The following is a 14,294-nucleotide window of genomic DNA, read 5'->3' on the forward strand; positions in this document are numbered from 1 at the left end:
TGGGAAGGGAATAAGCTGCTCCATCATTGTGATCTCTGTGCAGTGTCCTGTTGATAAGATCAGTTAACAGCATTGGAGAAAAACTCTAGATTCAGGACTGAAATATAAAGTGAAACAGCCCTATTTGTTTAATTTGAGCTTCTAAGGTTTAAATCCCAAAGGAAATTAAATTAGGTGCCTAGAGCAATGGCAGTCTGTCATGTTTATTTGCTGGGAATGTCACCTTTAATATCACACACATATAACGTGTGTGTGTTAATGTAATGGGCTATCATACTGTGCAGGAGCAGGCATGCTACAAGAACTGGAAACCTGAATTAAAGTGATTGAGAGAAGCTGAGGTGGGATTGGATTTATCTTTGTCTTTGTAGCAGCAAAGACTGGCTTACCACGATGAAGGTGGCTTTGCTGATTGCAAGTGGGGATGGCAGCCTGATCTGTGAGCACAGCCTTAGTGCTCTTGGGTCATCTTGATCAGGCTAGTACTAAGAGAAGAAATCTTGTCTTGATGCAAATCCAGGAGGACAGTACTTCCAGCTTCTGAGCCCTCTTCAGGAGATGGTGTGCTGTGGACACATGCCTTCCCCCTGAATCCTTCGGAGAGCTGAAATAGTCACAGTTTTCTGTGCCAAGGGACATGGCTACTTTTACATTCATTTCCACTCATGTTTCGGAGACTTCTTTCTTCTCCAGTAAGGAGAGCAGGTCTCCCCAGCAGCTTGGGGTAGTAGGGTTTAGGGTGGTTTTCCTCTGACACAGGCTGTTGAGGACAGGCTCTGAGTGACACACTGTGAATGTCGCTGCAGCAGTTTGTCATTGCAGCCTGTGATGCCTGCCCTCCACCAAAGTTAACAGTCTCCTCAGGGCTTGCAGAATGGCACGACCATATTTTCTCAGAGCAGGCTGCCATTGCTTTGATCCCATATATGCAGTCCATGAGATAGCTGAGCTGTGGACTCCTGTCCCACCCCACTTGTGAGACCCTTCAGGGAATCAGTGTAGCTCATTAAATCTGTGGAATTTGTTTTGGTTTTTTCAGCTGAATTACCAAAATTTACTGAGATGGGGCAGTGTGCTGCTGATGGGCTCAGCCATCTCAGGGGGTTGTACCATGGGTTGAGTCCTAGCCACAGTGCTCCATGTAGGTTTTTCCCTACTCTGGGAGTCTGTGACTTAGCCAGGACCTGACCGGGACTGTCCCCCCTTCTCTCTCTACCCTTTGCTGTTTACCTCCAAACACCCTGTCTTGTTTTCCTTCAGCCTTAGAGGCTGCCTTGCACAGGTGGTTCCCATTTCTCTCCTGCTTCTGGCACCTTGGGAGTGCCCAGGGGTCTTCCTGCTCTGCTGTCTTCTAGTCCCCCTGTCAAAGCTGCAGCTCTTCATTCCTGCTCTCTCACCCGTCCCAACCTCTGGCATTTTTGCTCATCTGTGGATGGCTGAATATTCATTTCCTCCTTGCCTGATTGCTGTGAATACCAATTCCTCCTCCTTTTTCCAGCTGTTCTGTAGATTTTGATGTCTGCCAAATTGTTTTCATTCCCTCACCCCATTGCAGGCTGCACCTCCGCAGAAACCGATCTGCTTCATGCAGAGCCCCAGCTCCCCACCCAGCTCTTCCTCCTAAGCTGAGCGATCGGGTTGCCCTCCTGCCTCTGACACGGACAGACGGCTCCCTCCTCCTGCAGTCAACAAACGAGTGTCTCCAGTTCGACAGGCAGAATAGTTACAGGTTCCAGCAAGGAGACTGCAGTAGTTTGCGGTGGTACTGCGTGTTTCAGTGCAACGTTTCTCAGCTTGCCAGTCTGCAGATTGGTGCCAGGTTGCAGAGTCCTGTCCAAAGCAGCAAGCACCTGGCTCCTGGCTGAAGCAGGATTTTTTGCAGGCTAGAGGAATGATCAGAAAGGCCTGATGGAGGTGCCTGCATCCATGCTGAGTAGCTCAGTCATAAACCCTGATCTGAAGCCTGCCACAGGGTGAAGCTAAGTGAAGAGGGGAATGTGGTGGAGGGGGCAGGTTGCAGTTTTCTTACCCCGTGGGAAATGTGTCTGCAAGTGACAGAAGGGTGGCAAGGTGGAAGGGCAAGAATTGCAGACACCTGGTGACTCTCAGATCTATATTTGGTGGTTTTGTATCTCTTTTCTTGCCAGCCAAAGGAAGAACAGGAGACCAGAGTCTTCTCTTTCTATCTAACAGGCCTGCTTGTGTGTTACCAAAATGAAGCCTAGAGGCTTCCACTCGGCCAAACAACCCACAGCACCCTGGCATTCAATTGCTTCCCAATGATGTTACTGCTGGGATGAGCTGGGTGGCATGGGAGATGGCTTCCTGCATGGAGATGGGACGGCTTGTCTGCCTCTCTTCCAAACCTGAGCTCCAGGGAATGGTGGAGAGCAGTGGGACTGGGCACTGAGGCCTGTCAGTGTTTGGTGCTGGAGCCATTCCTTCAATGGAAGGGAGCACAGAGCCCATGGCTGGGGAGAACATGGAAAGGGAAGGATGAGAAAGGGGGCATGGCAATAGTTGCTTCAGCATGGAAAGCAGTGCCAGAGACAGGGGAAAGGTGGAGCAAAGGAAGGAAAGGAAGAACAGGGGGGGAAGAAACAAACCTGTAGGCTGAAATGGGAATAATCCACTGGATACTGCTGCAACCTAACTCCCAGGAATGCCGCTCCAACACCCCCTCACTGCGTGGGGATGTTTGCCTGGTCCCGCACTGCTGTCTGCTCCTCTGCCAAGCCAGCTGGCCTGCCTGGAGCTCTGGCCTTTACAACTGTTGTGAAGAGAGGCAGGATGTGTTTTTGCTTTTGGCTATCACGTGCTTTGTTAAAGAGGGAGAGAGTTCTCCCCCTTAATCCCAGGGCTGGTTTTCTCCCAGTGTCTCTGGTTCATGTGATTTGAGGGTCTCCACAGACCAAGGCTCGTGGCCCTCAGAGAGGAATTTTGACCTGTCAGCAGCTGCTTTCCTGGGCCACTCCATGCTTGCTAACCTGGCCTTGAGATAAGCCCAAAGCTTTCTCAGCACAGGCATGGGATGGGTACATGTGGTACTTAATGGAGGTGCCCAATGCAGGCACCTCTGGGAGCACCTCCTATACCCAGCATTTGGTTCATCTGAGCAAAATGTCTTCCCCAAGGCCAGCGCACTGGCTTTATAAGGATCTCAGGCTCTCCCTGCACTGCTGTTTCCTGATTAAACTCTGATCTTAGCTTTAATGAGTCAGATGAAAGCAGCTCTGTTTCCCACTGTCTTTCTAACTGTTGCCATCTTGACCCCTTTTCCTCCTTCCCCACTCTGTCTGTCTAAAGCTGAGCCTCTAATTTTAGACTAAGCACGATAATTGAGGGTCAAAAAAGATTGCTGTATAATTTTAACTTTTTTTTTTTTTTTTTGCAGTGGTTGGGGTGGGAGGCAAAGTTAGGAGCTCCTTGCCCTCAAACCTTTGTATTGTGGGAAAGAAGAACACGAGGGAAGGAGTGAGCTGGTACAGTCTGCTCTCCGTAGAAGTCATTCTGTTTCTTGGCAATTATCTAAAACTAGGAGTGTGAAGGCATAAACTACTGTGTTTCCTTTGCAGATCCTATTGACTGAAGAGTTTGTAGAGAGAATGCTGGAAGATTTAGAAGATCTGAATTCTCCAGAGGAAGTAAGGCTGTGTCATTCCCATGTCTGCCATGTACTGTCCCAGAGAGCTCAGCCAGTCCTGCATCTTGCCTTTGATTCTCTCCTCAGCTCACAGGCTGTAGTCCTGCCCTATAGACTTCACATCTGCTGTGAACTAAGGCACCAGAAGGGATTGCAAGAAATACAGGGCAGAGATGGGTGTTAAGGGAGACTCTGCATTTCCTTTGTGCCAGCATCTTTCCTAATGTGGTATCTGACCACTCCAAATCCAAGTGGTGCAGCCCCTGGGCCAAGTGAACAGGTCTCCTCTGTGTCTTACATCATATCCTCAACAGCACCTCTGGACACATTACCTTCCCCACTTTCAGAAGGGCTAAAAGTAGTGACAGCACATTTACTGCTGAGCTCTGTTGTAGGGGTCTCCTGTTTCGGGTTTGGTGATCAAACAGGCATTTTCATATTGCTACTGGGCCCTTACCTGCTGTCCCTGCACTGTGTTCAGAGGACCATCACCAGCCTAGAAGCGTTATAGCAGCAGCCAAAGGAGCTTTATAAAGCTTTGCTGTGTGGTGCTAAACTTCTCTCTGCCATGTGATCTCTTCCTGGGGAACATTTAACACCCTGTCTCCCATGCATGCCATATAAATATTCTGCTTGACTTCAAAGAGTAGTGGCAGAAATGACATGTAATATTTTTAATCCCATTTTTTACAGCTCCCTGCAGACACTAAAGAAACTTTCCTTGGCTTCCAGAACAGCCCTCCCATCCCTCACCCTGCTCCCCTCCCCCTAGGAAAAAATCTCAGGGCTCTAATTGTTTAATCCAGAGTTGACTTAATGCCAGGATGTTCTTCACTGTGTGAGTGAAGGGAGCATGCTGCTAGCTGTGCAGTGACTTTCAGGCCAGCTTTTATCCAGTTAAACCTAATCCAAAGCTCATTTTTACTAGTGACATGGAAGCCCAGCAGCACTTCAGTCTGAAGGCCCTTTACTTAAGGCTCTGGACAGCTCATGTTCCTTCACTCTCCACCGAGAGTCAGAGGCAATGGGCATTGCATCTCCTGGCAACTGGGCGCTCACTTCTGAGTTACTGTGACTTTGCTAAATTAAAAAGTGAAAAACAAACAAAATGCAAAGGGTGACTTTTCCAAGAGTATAGCTGTTTATAAAAAAGGAAAATACTTAAAATTAAATATGATCTTTCAGCATCCAGATTCCTCCAAGGATTTGTAACTTGTGGGATCCCAGTTTGGGCCAACCGAAGGCATTCCTCAGCAGCCCTGGCTGTTGCTGATGATACTCATGTAGTAGAATGAAGCACTGCAAGAAGAGTATTTCCTTTGCTTAACACAGTGAAATGAAGAGAAATTACCTGAATAACTTTAACATGTTTTCACATACTCTAGACATTGAATTTAAATAATCCACTCAGCAGTGGAGGGCCACTAGATTATATGGTGCAAGATACACACAGTTTGAGTTTAAAAAAAAACAACTGTTAGTGGGAATTTGGCTGTTGACATTTTCCTAGAGAAGAAAGGGTGGGAGCTTTTGGTAACCACTATCCTGAATGATCTTCCTGCCCTGCCCCCACATCATGGGTCAGACCATGCACCACCAGCCCAGCATACCAACTGCAGCTGGTCAGTAGGTACCAACTACAGATGGAACAAGGTCAGGAGCAAATTCACGTTAGAGCTGCCCTTGCTGTGGAGCACGCAGCTGGAGGGGATCTCCTGTAGCAGGAATCTGCCACTGGGTGTGTGTTAATGTCCTTCAGAAATGAAGCACTTATGTGAAGGAAGACAAATGGTTGGATAAAGATGAGTGGTTCACAGCTCCCCGTTCCCTTGCACCAACTCTGTAATCCATGTAGCCCCTGTGAAGCTTACAGTGCTGCTGGCCTGAGTATTCTTCTATGACAGGACCACTGTAGCTGTAACTGCTCTGAATTAGCTGCCTCTGGGTCAGATTGTCACTGGAAGTGCGGGATCTTAGTGCGATTCCTCCTCCCTGGGATTCCTGTCAGGGGGTCAGGGACTATTGCAGTGCTGCACCGTGGGTGCTGCAGAGTTTTAGGAACAAAACGATCCTTCAAACTGTCTTCCAGAGCTGTCCCCCAAGTGTTTTGGATTGCTGGGGCACTGGGATCCCTGGGTGGGGCACTGGGATTGCATGTAATGCTTGTACAGAACTGGTAGCCATCCAGCTGTGGATAGGGCAGATTTCTAGCCTAAGAGATTCTACTCCCACCCACACCCCAGAGCTGTGTATGAGGGATGTGTGTGAATGTGTGGGCCCTGGTAAGTGGAGCTCTTGGAGCTCTGTCCTTACATGGTTGTGTTTGGGATCTGAGATTTTGGGGTGACTTCCCAGCCCAAGGCAGGTGCCCTGGAGCAACACCAGGGTGGGACCAGTGCACTTGACTTGTTTGGGAAACACTGGCCAGGGACAGTGCTGTGTAAACCAGACTGGGACAAAAAAATGTCCATTCTCTGTGCTTCAGTCAATGTTTGCAAAACAGCCTGAGCAGCCGAATGCCTGTGAGAATATGAGGCATTGTACAGTTGCTCTGCAAAGCCTTTGTCCAGAGGTGGGTAGGGCTGGAGCAGAAATGCTGTTCAGGCATGCTGCCTCTCCCCAGCCAGAACAGCACAGTTTGCCCTCCTGGGGATGGTGGCCATTCACAAGCCTGTCTGTCACCCAGCAGAGCCATGCTAGCTCGGGTGCCTCCCAGCTTGTATGAGCAAGAGCCTGAAAGCTGCCTTAAGTCTCTCCTTAAAGCAAACAGAAGGCTCTGGGTGCCAGTGTAGATGAAGGGAGAGAGATGTGGGTCAGGTAGGAGGGGAGATACTTGTTCTGCAAATTTTCAGAGAGACTGCGGAGGGGAAATGGTGATACGGGGCAGAAAACCTCCAGAATCTGTCTGATGAAATAAACAGTGCTTGGGCTGAAATCTCAGAACTTTACTTTGGCAGCTGAGGCACAGGCCACATTGTCTAATGTCCAGTGCTGTCCAAAACATACTGGTGGGGAAGTGTTTTCTTAGTAGCCTCTTGTTTTAAAAATAATAATAACATGAGGCTGCCTGCCTCTGCAACTATTTTGTTTTTTCTGTGGGTTAGGTTGCAGCAATATACATTAACTGGTTCTCTTTACTGTCTTACAGTTTAAACTTCCAAAGGAGTACAGCTGGCCTGAAAAGAAACTGAAAGTTTCCATCTTGCCAGATGCTGTGTTCGACAACCCGCTGCATTAGAGCTGAATTACACCCTTCTAACAACTGGGAGAGCCAAGTTACTGTCCATTACCCAGTGACTCACAGGATAATTAATGCAGTAAAAACTCTGCCTGCAAAGAAAAGAGTTTGCTGCACAACCACTGCAAACAGAAGAAAAGCTACTCAGCACCAGCCCAGACTGAACTGAGCCCTTTCCTTTATCCTTCCCAAGGCTGAGCTCTCTGGGAACAGCCTGCGTATGTGTGAGTGCGAGTGAGAAATATTTAACTATGAAAATTAGCAGTAAGAATCCTTTCTCTCTCCTAGCTACAGATCTCCCCTCTGCCTTAGCCCAGGGTGTAGACGCTCTGCACGCCTGTATTTACACATGCGTTTCTGCCAGGTGCGAGCCTATAATCCATGGATTAAATGTTCTTTACGTGACTCTGGAGTCCTTTTGTTAGCCAAACTTTTACTGACTGCAGAACTGTTCTTCCATGTGCTTTTTTTTTTCATTTTCAGAAACGGAATGGTATTTCCCCTGTTTAAAGGAGGCCAAAAGCTCACATGCTTGAAGCTGAACAGATTTAAAGATGAACTTTCTAGTTCAGTCAAGAAAAACAAACCCAGATCCTCCCTGCCCTCAAATTAGGCGTGTTTTAAGTGTTGGTCTTGGTGCTATTAGCTATGGTATCGCTGCAAACAGAGGCAACTTTATTCTCACGCATCCTGTCCTTGTGCCTGAACCCCAGGGAAGGTCGCAACCTCTGGTTTTGCACAAGCAGGAGGAAGAAAGCTACCGGGGTGGGGGAGATCTCCTGTTTACAGTGTGTTTATCTTTAAAGAGATACTGTCAAGTATTTTTTCCTTGCTATTGTACAGAATTTGAGAAGCTAGAAAGGAACATTTGTTCACAGGGACAACTTCAGCAGCTCTGCAGGATCCAGAGGGCTGCTTGAAAGCATATAAAAGGGAGATCTCCACTGCCCTGGCATAGACGAGAGACTCAGCCATGATAAAACCAACTATTTTCCCTGTTCCAGCAGAGTTGTGCCCTAGCACAGCCCCATTTTTCCCCTCTAGCTTCGCTGTGGTGACTCTCGTTTCTGAAGTCCCTCCTTTCAGATAGTTTTGAACTGTAACACATCAAAATCACTTTGAAAAGACCATGTTTCCAGATCCCTGTAGCTTCCTCATCGGAGCAAAACTTGATGTGTGGACGAGGCGATCTCTGCAGGGTCGGGTTGTGTCTCTGCATCGATACTCTGCAGCAAACCACCTCAGGCTTCACCCCCTGCTGCTGTTGCAGGTTGTTTCTGATGCATATTCCCTGCCTTCCTCTGCCCATTGTCTTTGGTGACAACTCTTCACTCCTTGTCAGGGAGGTGCAGCTTTCTTTCCACCCCTTTCTGCCTACAAGCTAACTTGATGATTTATGCGCAATTCAGTACGATCTAATACAAGTATCACAAAAGCTTTAACACTTAGTTCCCCTGATCAAACAACAGAGTCCAGGAGGCCTTGCAGTACCCCAGGGTTGGTTTTCTGTTTGTTTTTTGATTTAATTTCTTCCTGGAGCAATCAGCTTTGATGTTTTTTTGCGTATATTTGAGGCTGGTTAATGTTGGTCAAGAAGCAGAGCTGGGAGTCACAAAGCTTTCCTTGGACTTGCTACAGAATTCCTCTGTGGCCCCAGGCAAGTCACTCAGTGTCTCTCTCTGCAGAGAGGGTGATTATTGACTAGAGAGCTGTAGGACCTACCGAAGCATGCCAGGGTTTGCAGGGTAGGGCGTGCTTTGTGTACAAAGTAGTATTTGTATTATTATGATTGTTGTTATATTATAATTTAAGGCAGGCCAAATGCAGGGTCCAACACAGCTCGACAGAACCTTCCTTTCTGCAAAGCTACGAAAGCAATTTACATGTAAATGAGTTTGTCATTTTGTCTGAACTCAGAGGATCATCTTGAAATCCTGCTGTGAAAGAACAAACTTTTGGATATCTGCATGTGCCAGCCAGAGTGATTTTTGTGCTGTGGCAGACTGCATTCATCCCTGGGATCTCTTGGCCAATTTTCATTGTCCTGGGTAGCACTAAACATCCCCTCTGCACTGTAGATGCATATGCAGGGGACAGCATGAGTGAGAAATCAGCACGAAAATCTATGGTTCCAGCTTCAAAAATGATGTGCTCAAGTGTCCTGCCACAAGATAATGAACAAGCAGACGATTGTGGCAGTCAGGAAAAAGGCAAGGGCAGCATTGCAATTCTGTCCCAAAGCCATCCTCCAACAGTAGCCCATGGACTGCTCTTGTATGAGCTTGGTGGGGGTTCCTGCAGCAGAGCTGGCCTGCTGCCACGATGCTGGCTGCTCTTCCTTGTTTCCAGATGCTGGCTCTCATTAAAAGGAGCTTAAAATCCACATCTTAGTGGAGAAGGGACATTCGGAAGGTCAATTGTTGCTGTTCTTGCAGAGATCAGCACGGGGCAGAGTAAAGTCCATCAGACCCTCTCTGGGCTCTGACACACATCTGGAAAGCTTAGGACCTCCTGCCCTATGAACTCCTTGAGCCTTCACAGTGAGGATGTGGTTCTGTGTGCAGGGAAAGGGCGTCCTCCAAGCTGGCTTGTGCTCCAGTTCTGCCTTTCTTATGTGTATGTTTTCCTCACCATATTTACTCTTCATCTGACGCTCTGAGTTGGTTTTTCATTGACTTCAGAGGGAGCACACTGAAGGCATTTGAAAACCCACTCAGTATCCTTATGTGAGTGTATTTTTGTTCCATGTCATGTATTTATATATAGTTGTATTTCAGTTATGAACAGGTGGCATGCCAGAAATCTTTATCTCTGAGAGAGACACTTTCTCATAGATCTTTGCTGGTAGCCAGATAACAATTAAGGGGAAGGTTTGAAGGGAAGGAAATTAAATCCTCCTATTTAGTTAAAGGGGGAAATATTAGACAAATAACTCCTAAAAGAGGTATCTCCATCTTCTTGTCAGACCAACTACAAGAGAGAAACTTGAGTTTCAAGTTCATGTCACTGCCTCCAAACAGTTACCCATGAATAAGAAAGTTGTATGTTACTCAGCATCATGAAGATCTGTGCACCCACAGGACCTCCCCTCCCCTGATTCACATCAAGCTTGCAACTGTGCCAGAGGCTTACTCATTGGCGAGTAAATGAGATCTCCAGTTTGGATATTTTCATCTTGGGGAAAGAGGATATGCCTATGTGTAAAGGGAATGGAAAATAAGCCTTTGTATTTTAGTGAGCAATTAGTTTGAAAAAGGGAAGTGCATCAGAGTTAATAAAGGCTGTGGTATTTTTCTAGCCAAAATCTGCTGAGATGGTAGGTCCACTGGTTCTGATTTTTCCTAGATTGCGTAGAAGGTCTGAAGCAGCATTGTATGGATGCATTTTAGAAGCAGCAAGTTCAGGTTTTCTCCCTCCTGGAGAAGTCTTGTCATGGTTAACAGGGATATTTCCAAAGATGAGGAGCCTTATGGCTTAGATAGGTGGTGCCTGCTGTGTATACTGTCTTTGAGGATGGTGATGTATTGGTTTTAATGTACATAGATTCACCAACAGTTATTTGAAATTATATTCCGAACCCCTTCAGATATTCAGTTGCTCTTGAATGGCTTTAAAAATAACACTGTCAGGTCATCAAATGGTCATTGAAGAAGTGGGGGTTGGTGTTGTTTGTTTTTTATTTGCAAGCAATAGAAATATTTAGGGGGTGTAAAAAAAAAAACAACAAAAAAACCAACAGTTGAAAGCAATGTTTGGCTTGGAGGGGGCAGATTGCTGGGGAGAGGTTGCATGGTGGGCGAGCAGGTGAGCAGCCTCCCTCCTGCACTCACAGTTCAGGCTTGTTCCAGGCAGCACACTCCTTATGGATCTTGGGCACTGCAAGGGGAGCTAGAAACCAAAGTGAGAATCATCAAGGCCTCAGCACAACATGGCAGGCAAGTCCTCATTTCCAAGCTAGGACCTACTGCAGACCTGCATGGGTGCAAGCAGCCAGCCATGCACATCCCACTGCCTGTTCACACTGGCTTGTACCCGGTGCTGATTGTAGAGACTGCAAATGGCTGCCTGAGCTGCGTCTGAGTTTGAGTCAAAGATGGGGAGTGGCAATGTAGCTGCTTTGGTCTCATTTGTTATTCCAATTAGTGTGGGGTGAAGAGTGGAGCTTGTGCTCGGCTGCCCCTCGTGAGAACCTCCAGGCTGATCACTGAGCGAGCTTTATTGCTCACCCACTATCCATTCCCTTTGTTAAATGTTCCCCCAGCTCCCCACAAAAACCTTTCTCAGATGCTTCACTGGAAAATATTTGGCTGACTGCGTGCTTTGCAGGATACTGGGTTAGAGGACAGGTTGGCATGGGATCATGGCTACTCAGCTGTTTATCTGTCCTGATGATTACTCCCCCCTCCTAGCTGGGCATTAAGAATCCAAGATCCACTTTGCCAGCTTTTATCTGGCTGGTGTAAGGCGGTGTCATGTCAGGTGGTGAGAAGAGACCCCCAAACCTTTAAGCCAGAGGAAGCCCTTAGACCAATGAGTCTGATTTTCCCCCACCCAGAGCATGGCCTGGCACCATGCAGCTCTGCTGTATGAAGACGTGGGCTTTAGCCCTCTACTATCACAGCCAGCTGAATAGAGGGTCCAGCAACACAAGAGCCTTTCCACTTCCTGAGGACCTGGTCCTCTACATGGCGGCCCTACATTTTGAATTTATATTGTGCCTTAATTCTTATGATTGAAGCTGCAAGGGCAGATGAATAGTCAAGCAACCAGGAGTCCCTTTCTGTGCATCTGTCCCTATTGATAAACGCCATCCTGCGCAGCCACCAGCCTGCATCCAGAACAGTCTCAAGATGCACATTTGCCAGTTGGGTTCACCTCTCAAGATTTTAAAGGGGGGGGTTAGGTTTCTGGGACCATGTTTACTGGGCAGTGTTTAATGAGCTCTGTAGCAACCTACTATTTTTATATTTTTCTGTTGTGTAGTGTCTGCTTGTCCTCTTTTCTTAAAAAAAAAAACCAAACAAAACCTTGTGTTTCACATGAGTCTGAAATTTCAAATAGAGAATAAGCCTGAGGTTGCAAATGTGTTTTAAACCCAGCCCTATGTTGACCTATCTCTCTCAGACCATGAACCTGTCATGTATCTTGCTTCACCACTTTATTTCTACCATGATTCCATTTCCCCTAAAATCGCTGACAGACCACAAAATCATCATAAGTGGCACACCAGTTCAGAAATATAATTTCTTGTCCGCCATGAAGGCAGCCCCTTCCCTCTCTCCTCCCAAAAGACCAGGGCATTATTCACTGTTCAGCTCATAGATCCCCAATGGCAGAAGAGGAACATCTGCCCAAACAGGGCAGCACGTGGCAGATGTGGCTGGCCTGGTTGTTTTTAAACTGTCCTCATGCTATGTGTCTCCTCTTTAGAAAGAGGAAGAGAGAGAGAAAAAAAGAGAGAAAAAAACAACTCAAAAAGCTGTAGGAAAATTTCCTGCCGATTGTTGTGCTTTGCAAACACTGGTCTTTTCTCTCACCCTCTCCCTCTGCTCCCGGCAAGGCTGGAGATGAAAATGGCTCCTTTGTTCCTTTCCCTGGGGCCCAACTGCAGCGAAAGTGCAGCTCCGGAAACCCTCCGCCGCACGAGCAGCGAGGGTGGGAGGGACTGAGCTGTCACCGTGTGTGGTAGGTCCTACATAAACACGACATGTGTTGACAATGCCGCGGGCAGGATGGGCGCAGGACGACTTTGTGGTGCTGGCGACGAAGCTCCTGCGCCTTTTCTCCTGTGGCAGCAAGTGGGCTATGAAGTCCTTGGGGGTCAGAGGAGGGGGAGGTGGGTGTGAGTGGCTGTGTCATCCTGCAGTGACTGATCATGAGCTGGGGGGCTCCAGACCCTTTTGTTCTCGACTTTTGGCGTTACCCAAGGCAGCAATTAGCAGCCCTGTGGAAAGAGATGGCACCCTGCTGGGTGCTTGTTTTGATGCCCTGGCCCTTGTGCTGGGGTGCTTCTTGCACCCATACAGACCTTTGAGTCCTGGTGCTCCATGTTTGGCCACGGTCACACTTCTGACCCAAGTATTCAAACCCAGATTGAAAACCCTTCTCCCTTCAAGCCCAAGCTGTACATTTTGGCTTTTCCCTTTTTAAAGGGATGGGGGTTTTGCCGCTCGCCGAAGGTTCTACTCGTTTTGTATGCTGGATGGTTTCTGCAAAACCTAGAGCAAGGGTGAGCTTCCCAGGATGGGGGACACGTGGGGCAACGGGGACCACAGCAAACCCTGATCACAGGGGCTGCTCTCGCAGCCTGGGGGTGAACCTTTCTGTAGTTCAGCCGTGTGCGAGTGCGAGTGCGTGTGGTCTGCAGGTGCGGGCTCATGTCAAGCGAGGAGCCCTAGGACACTACCCATGTAGGCTGGAGGGAGCCCCAGCTTCTGCAGCCGGTGTATCAGTACTTTGTAGATGGCCTTTCTTCCCCGTCCCCTCCTCCTTTTTTTATAAAAGACAAAAAACAAATGGAAAGCTAAACTAGCAGAGGTTTTTAAATATTTTATATTAGTTTCTAATGTAAATTCTTACATTGTTATTGCAGTGCTGGGCATGTTTCCCCTGCACATGACTTTTTGTAATATTTTTGTGAATCACTAAATGTTTTTTTCCTCCCGTGTATTCTAAGTGCATTAAACGTATTTGCAGAATTGTTGTTGTCCTTTCTGCAGGCTTCTTGGTGGGACCGCCTGCCTCCTGCTTAGCCCCGTGGCTGCCTCAGCAGCCTCTTCCCCTCTGCCGCTTCTTGTCAGCATCTCCCCCTGGCCCTGGGTGAGAGGGATCTTTTCACAGACCTCCCAAGTGCAAGTATGGGAGAGAAAGGGATCTTCCTTTTCCCAAAGAACCTCAGCAAAACAGCCGGTCCTGTCCCCTGCCCAGCACAGGAACCTCCACAAGCATCACTGGTGAAATCCCTTGACCCAGGGCAGCCCAGGCACCCTGACAGCCAGGCTTTTCCATGTCATTTGGATGAGCTGGGATAGGGAATGTTTGCACATGGATCTGAGGACATGACTGGTCAACCCAGAGATGGCAGCTTCAGTTCCTGATTTGGGAAGGACAGAGCTGGGGTGAGTGCTGGGTCAGGTCCACACTCCCGACCTCTTCCAAACGCATCTTGGCTTCAGCGGGATTTGCGGGGGTGTGGATGTGCACACTGAGACCAAATAGGTCGGAGAAGAGACGCAGCAAACACTTATGAAAAAATATTACTGAGCTAATGTTGCAATGATTTCCCAGTAAAGCATAACGATTTTGTAGTAATCTTTTTACACTCCTTGGTAATAAATTCCTTTAAGGTCAGAGAAAGGCAGGGTGGAATATCTGCAGGGGAGATCAGTGTGCATGGAGGAAGGGTGGCAGGAA

The 14,294-nt window shown here is 47.8% G+C and overlaps 1 protein-coding gene across 2 annotated transcripts in view; it reads left to right on the plus strand.

Annotated features, from left to right (window-relative positions):
• Positions 1-13,535, plus strand: part of SUFU (SUFU negative regulator of hedgehog signaling) — a 96,912-nt gene extending 83,377 nt beyond the window's left edge. For both annotated transcript variants that reach the window (XM_030453013.1, XM_030453012.1), the window contains exons 11-12: positions 3,576-3,644; positions 6,792-13,535. In XM_030453013.1, coding sequence (XP_030308873.1) covers positions 3,576-3,644; positions 6,792-6,881 — 159 coding nt within the window. In that variant the 3' untranslated portion in view covers positions 6,882-13,535. The remainder of the gene's footprint in view (positions 1-3,575; positions 3,645-6,791) is intronic.
• Positions 13,536-14,294: the final 759 nt, after the last annotated feature.

This window comes from Calypte anna, chromosome 6, assembly GCF_003957555.1.
Source record: "Calypte anna isolate BGI_N300 chromosome 6, bCalAnn1_v1.p, whole genome shotgun sequence".
Lineage (NCBI taxonomy): Eukaryota > Metazoa > Chordata > Aves > Apodiformes > Trochilidae > Calypte > Calypte anna.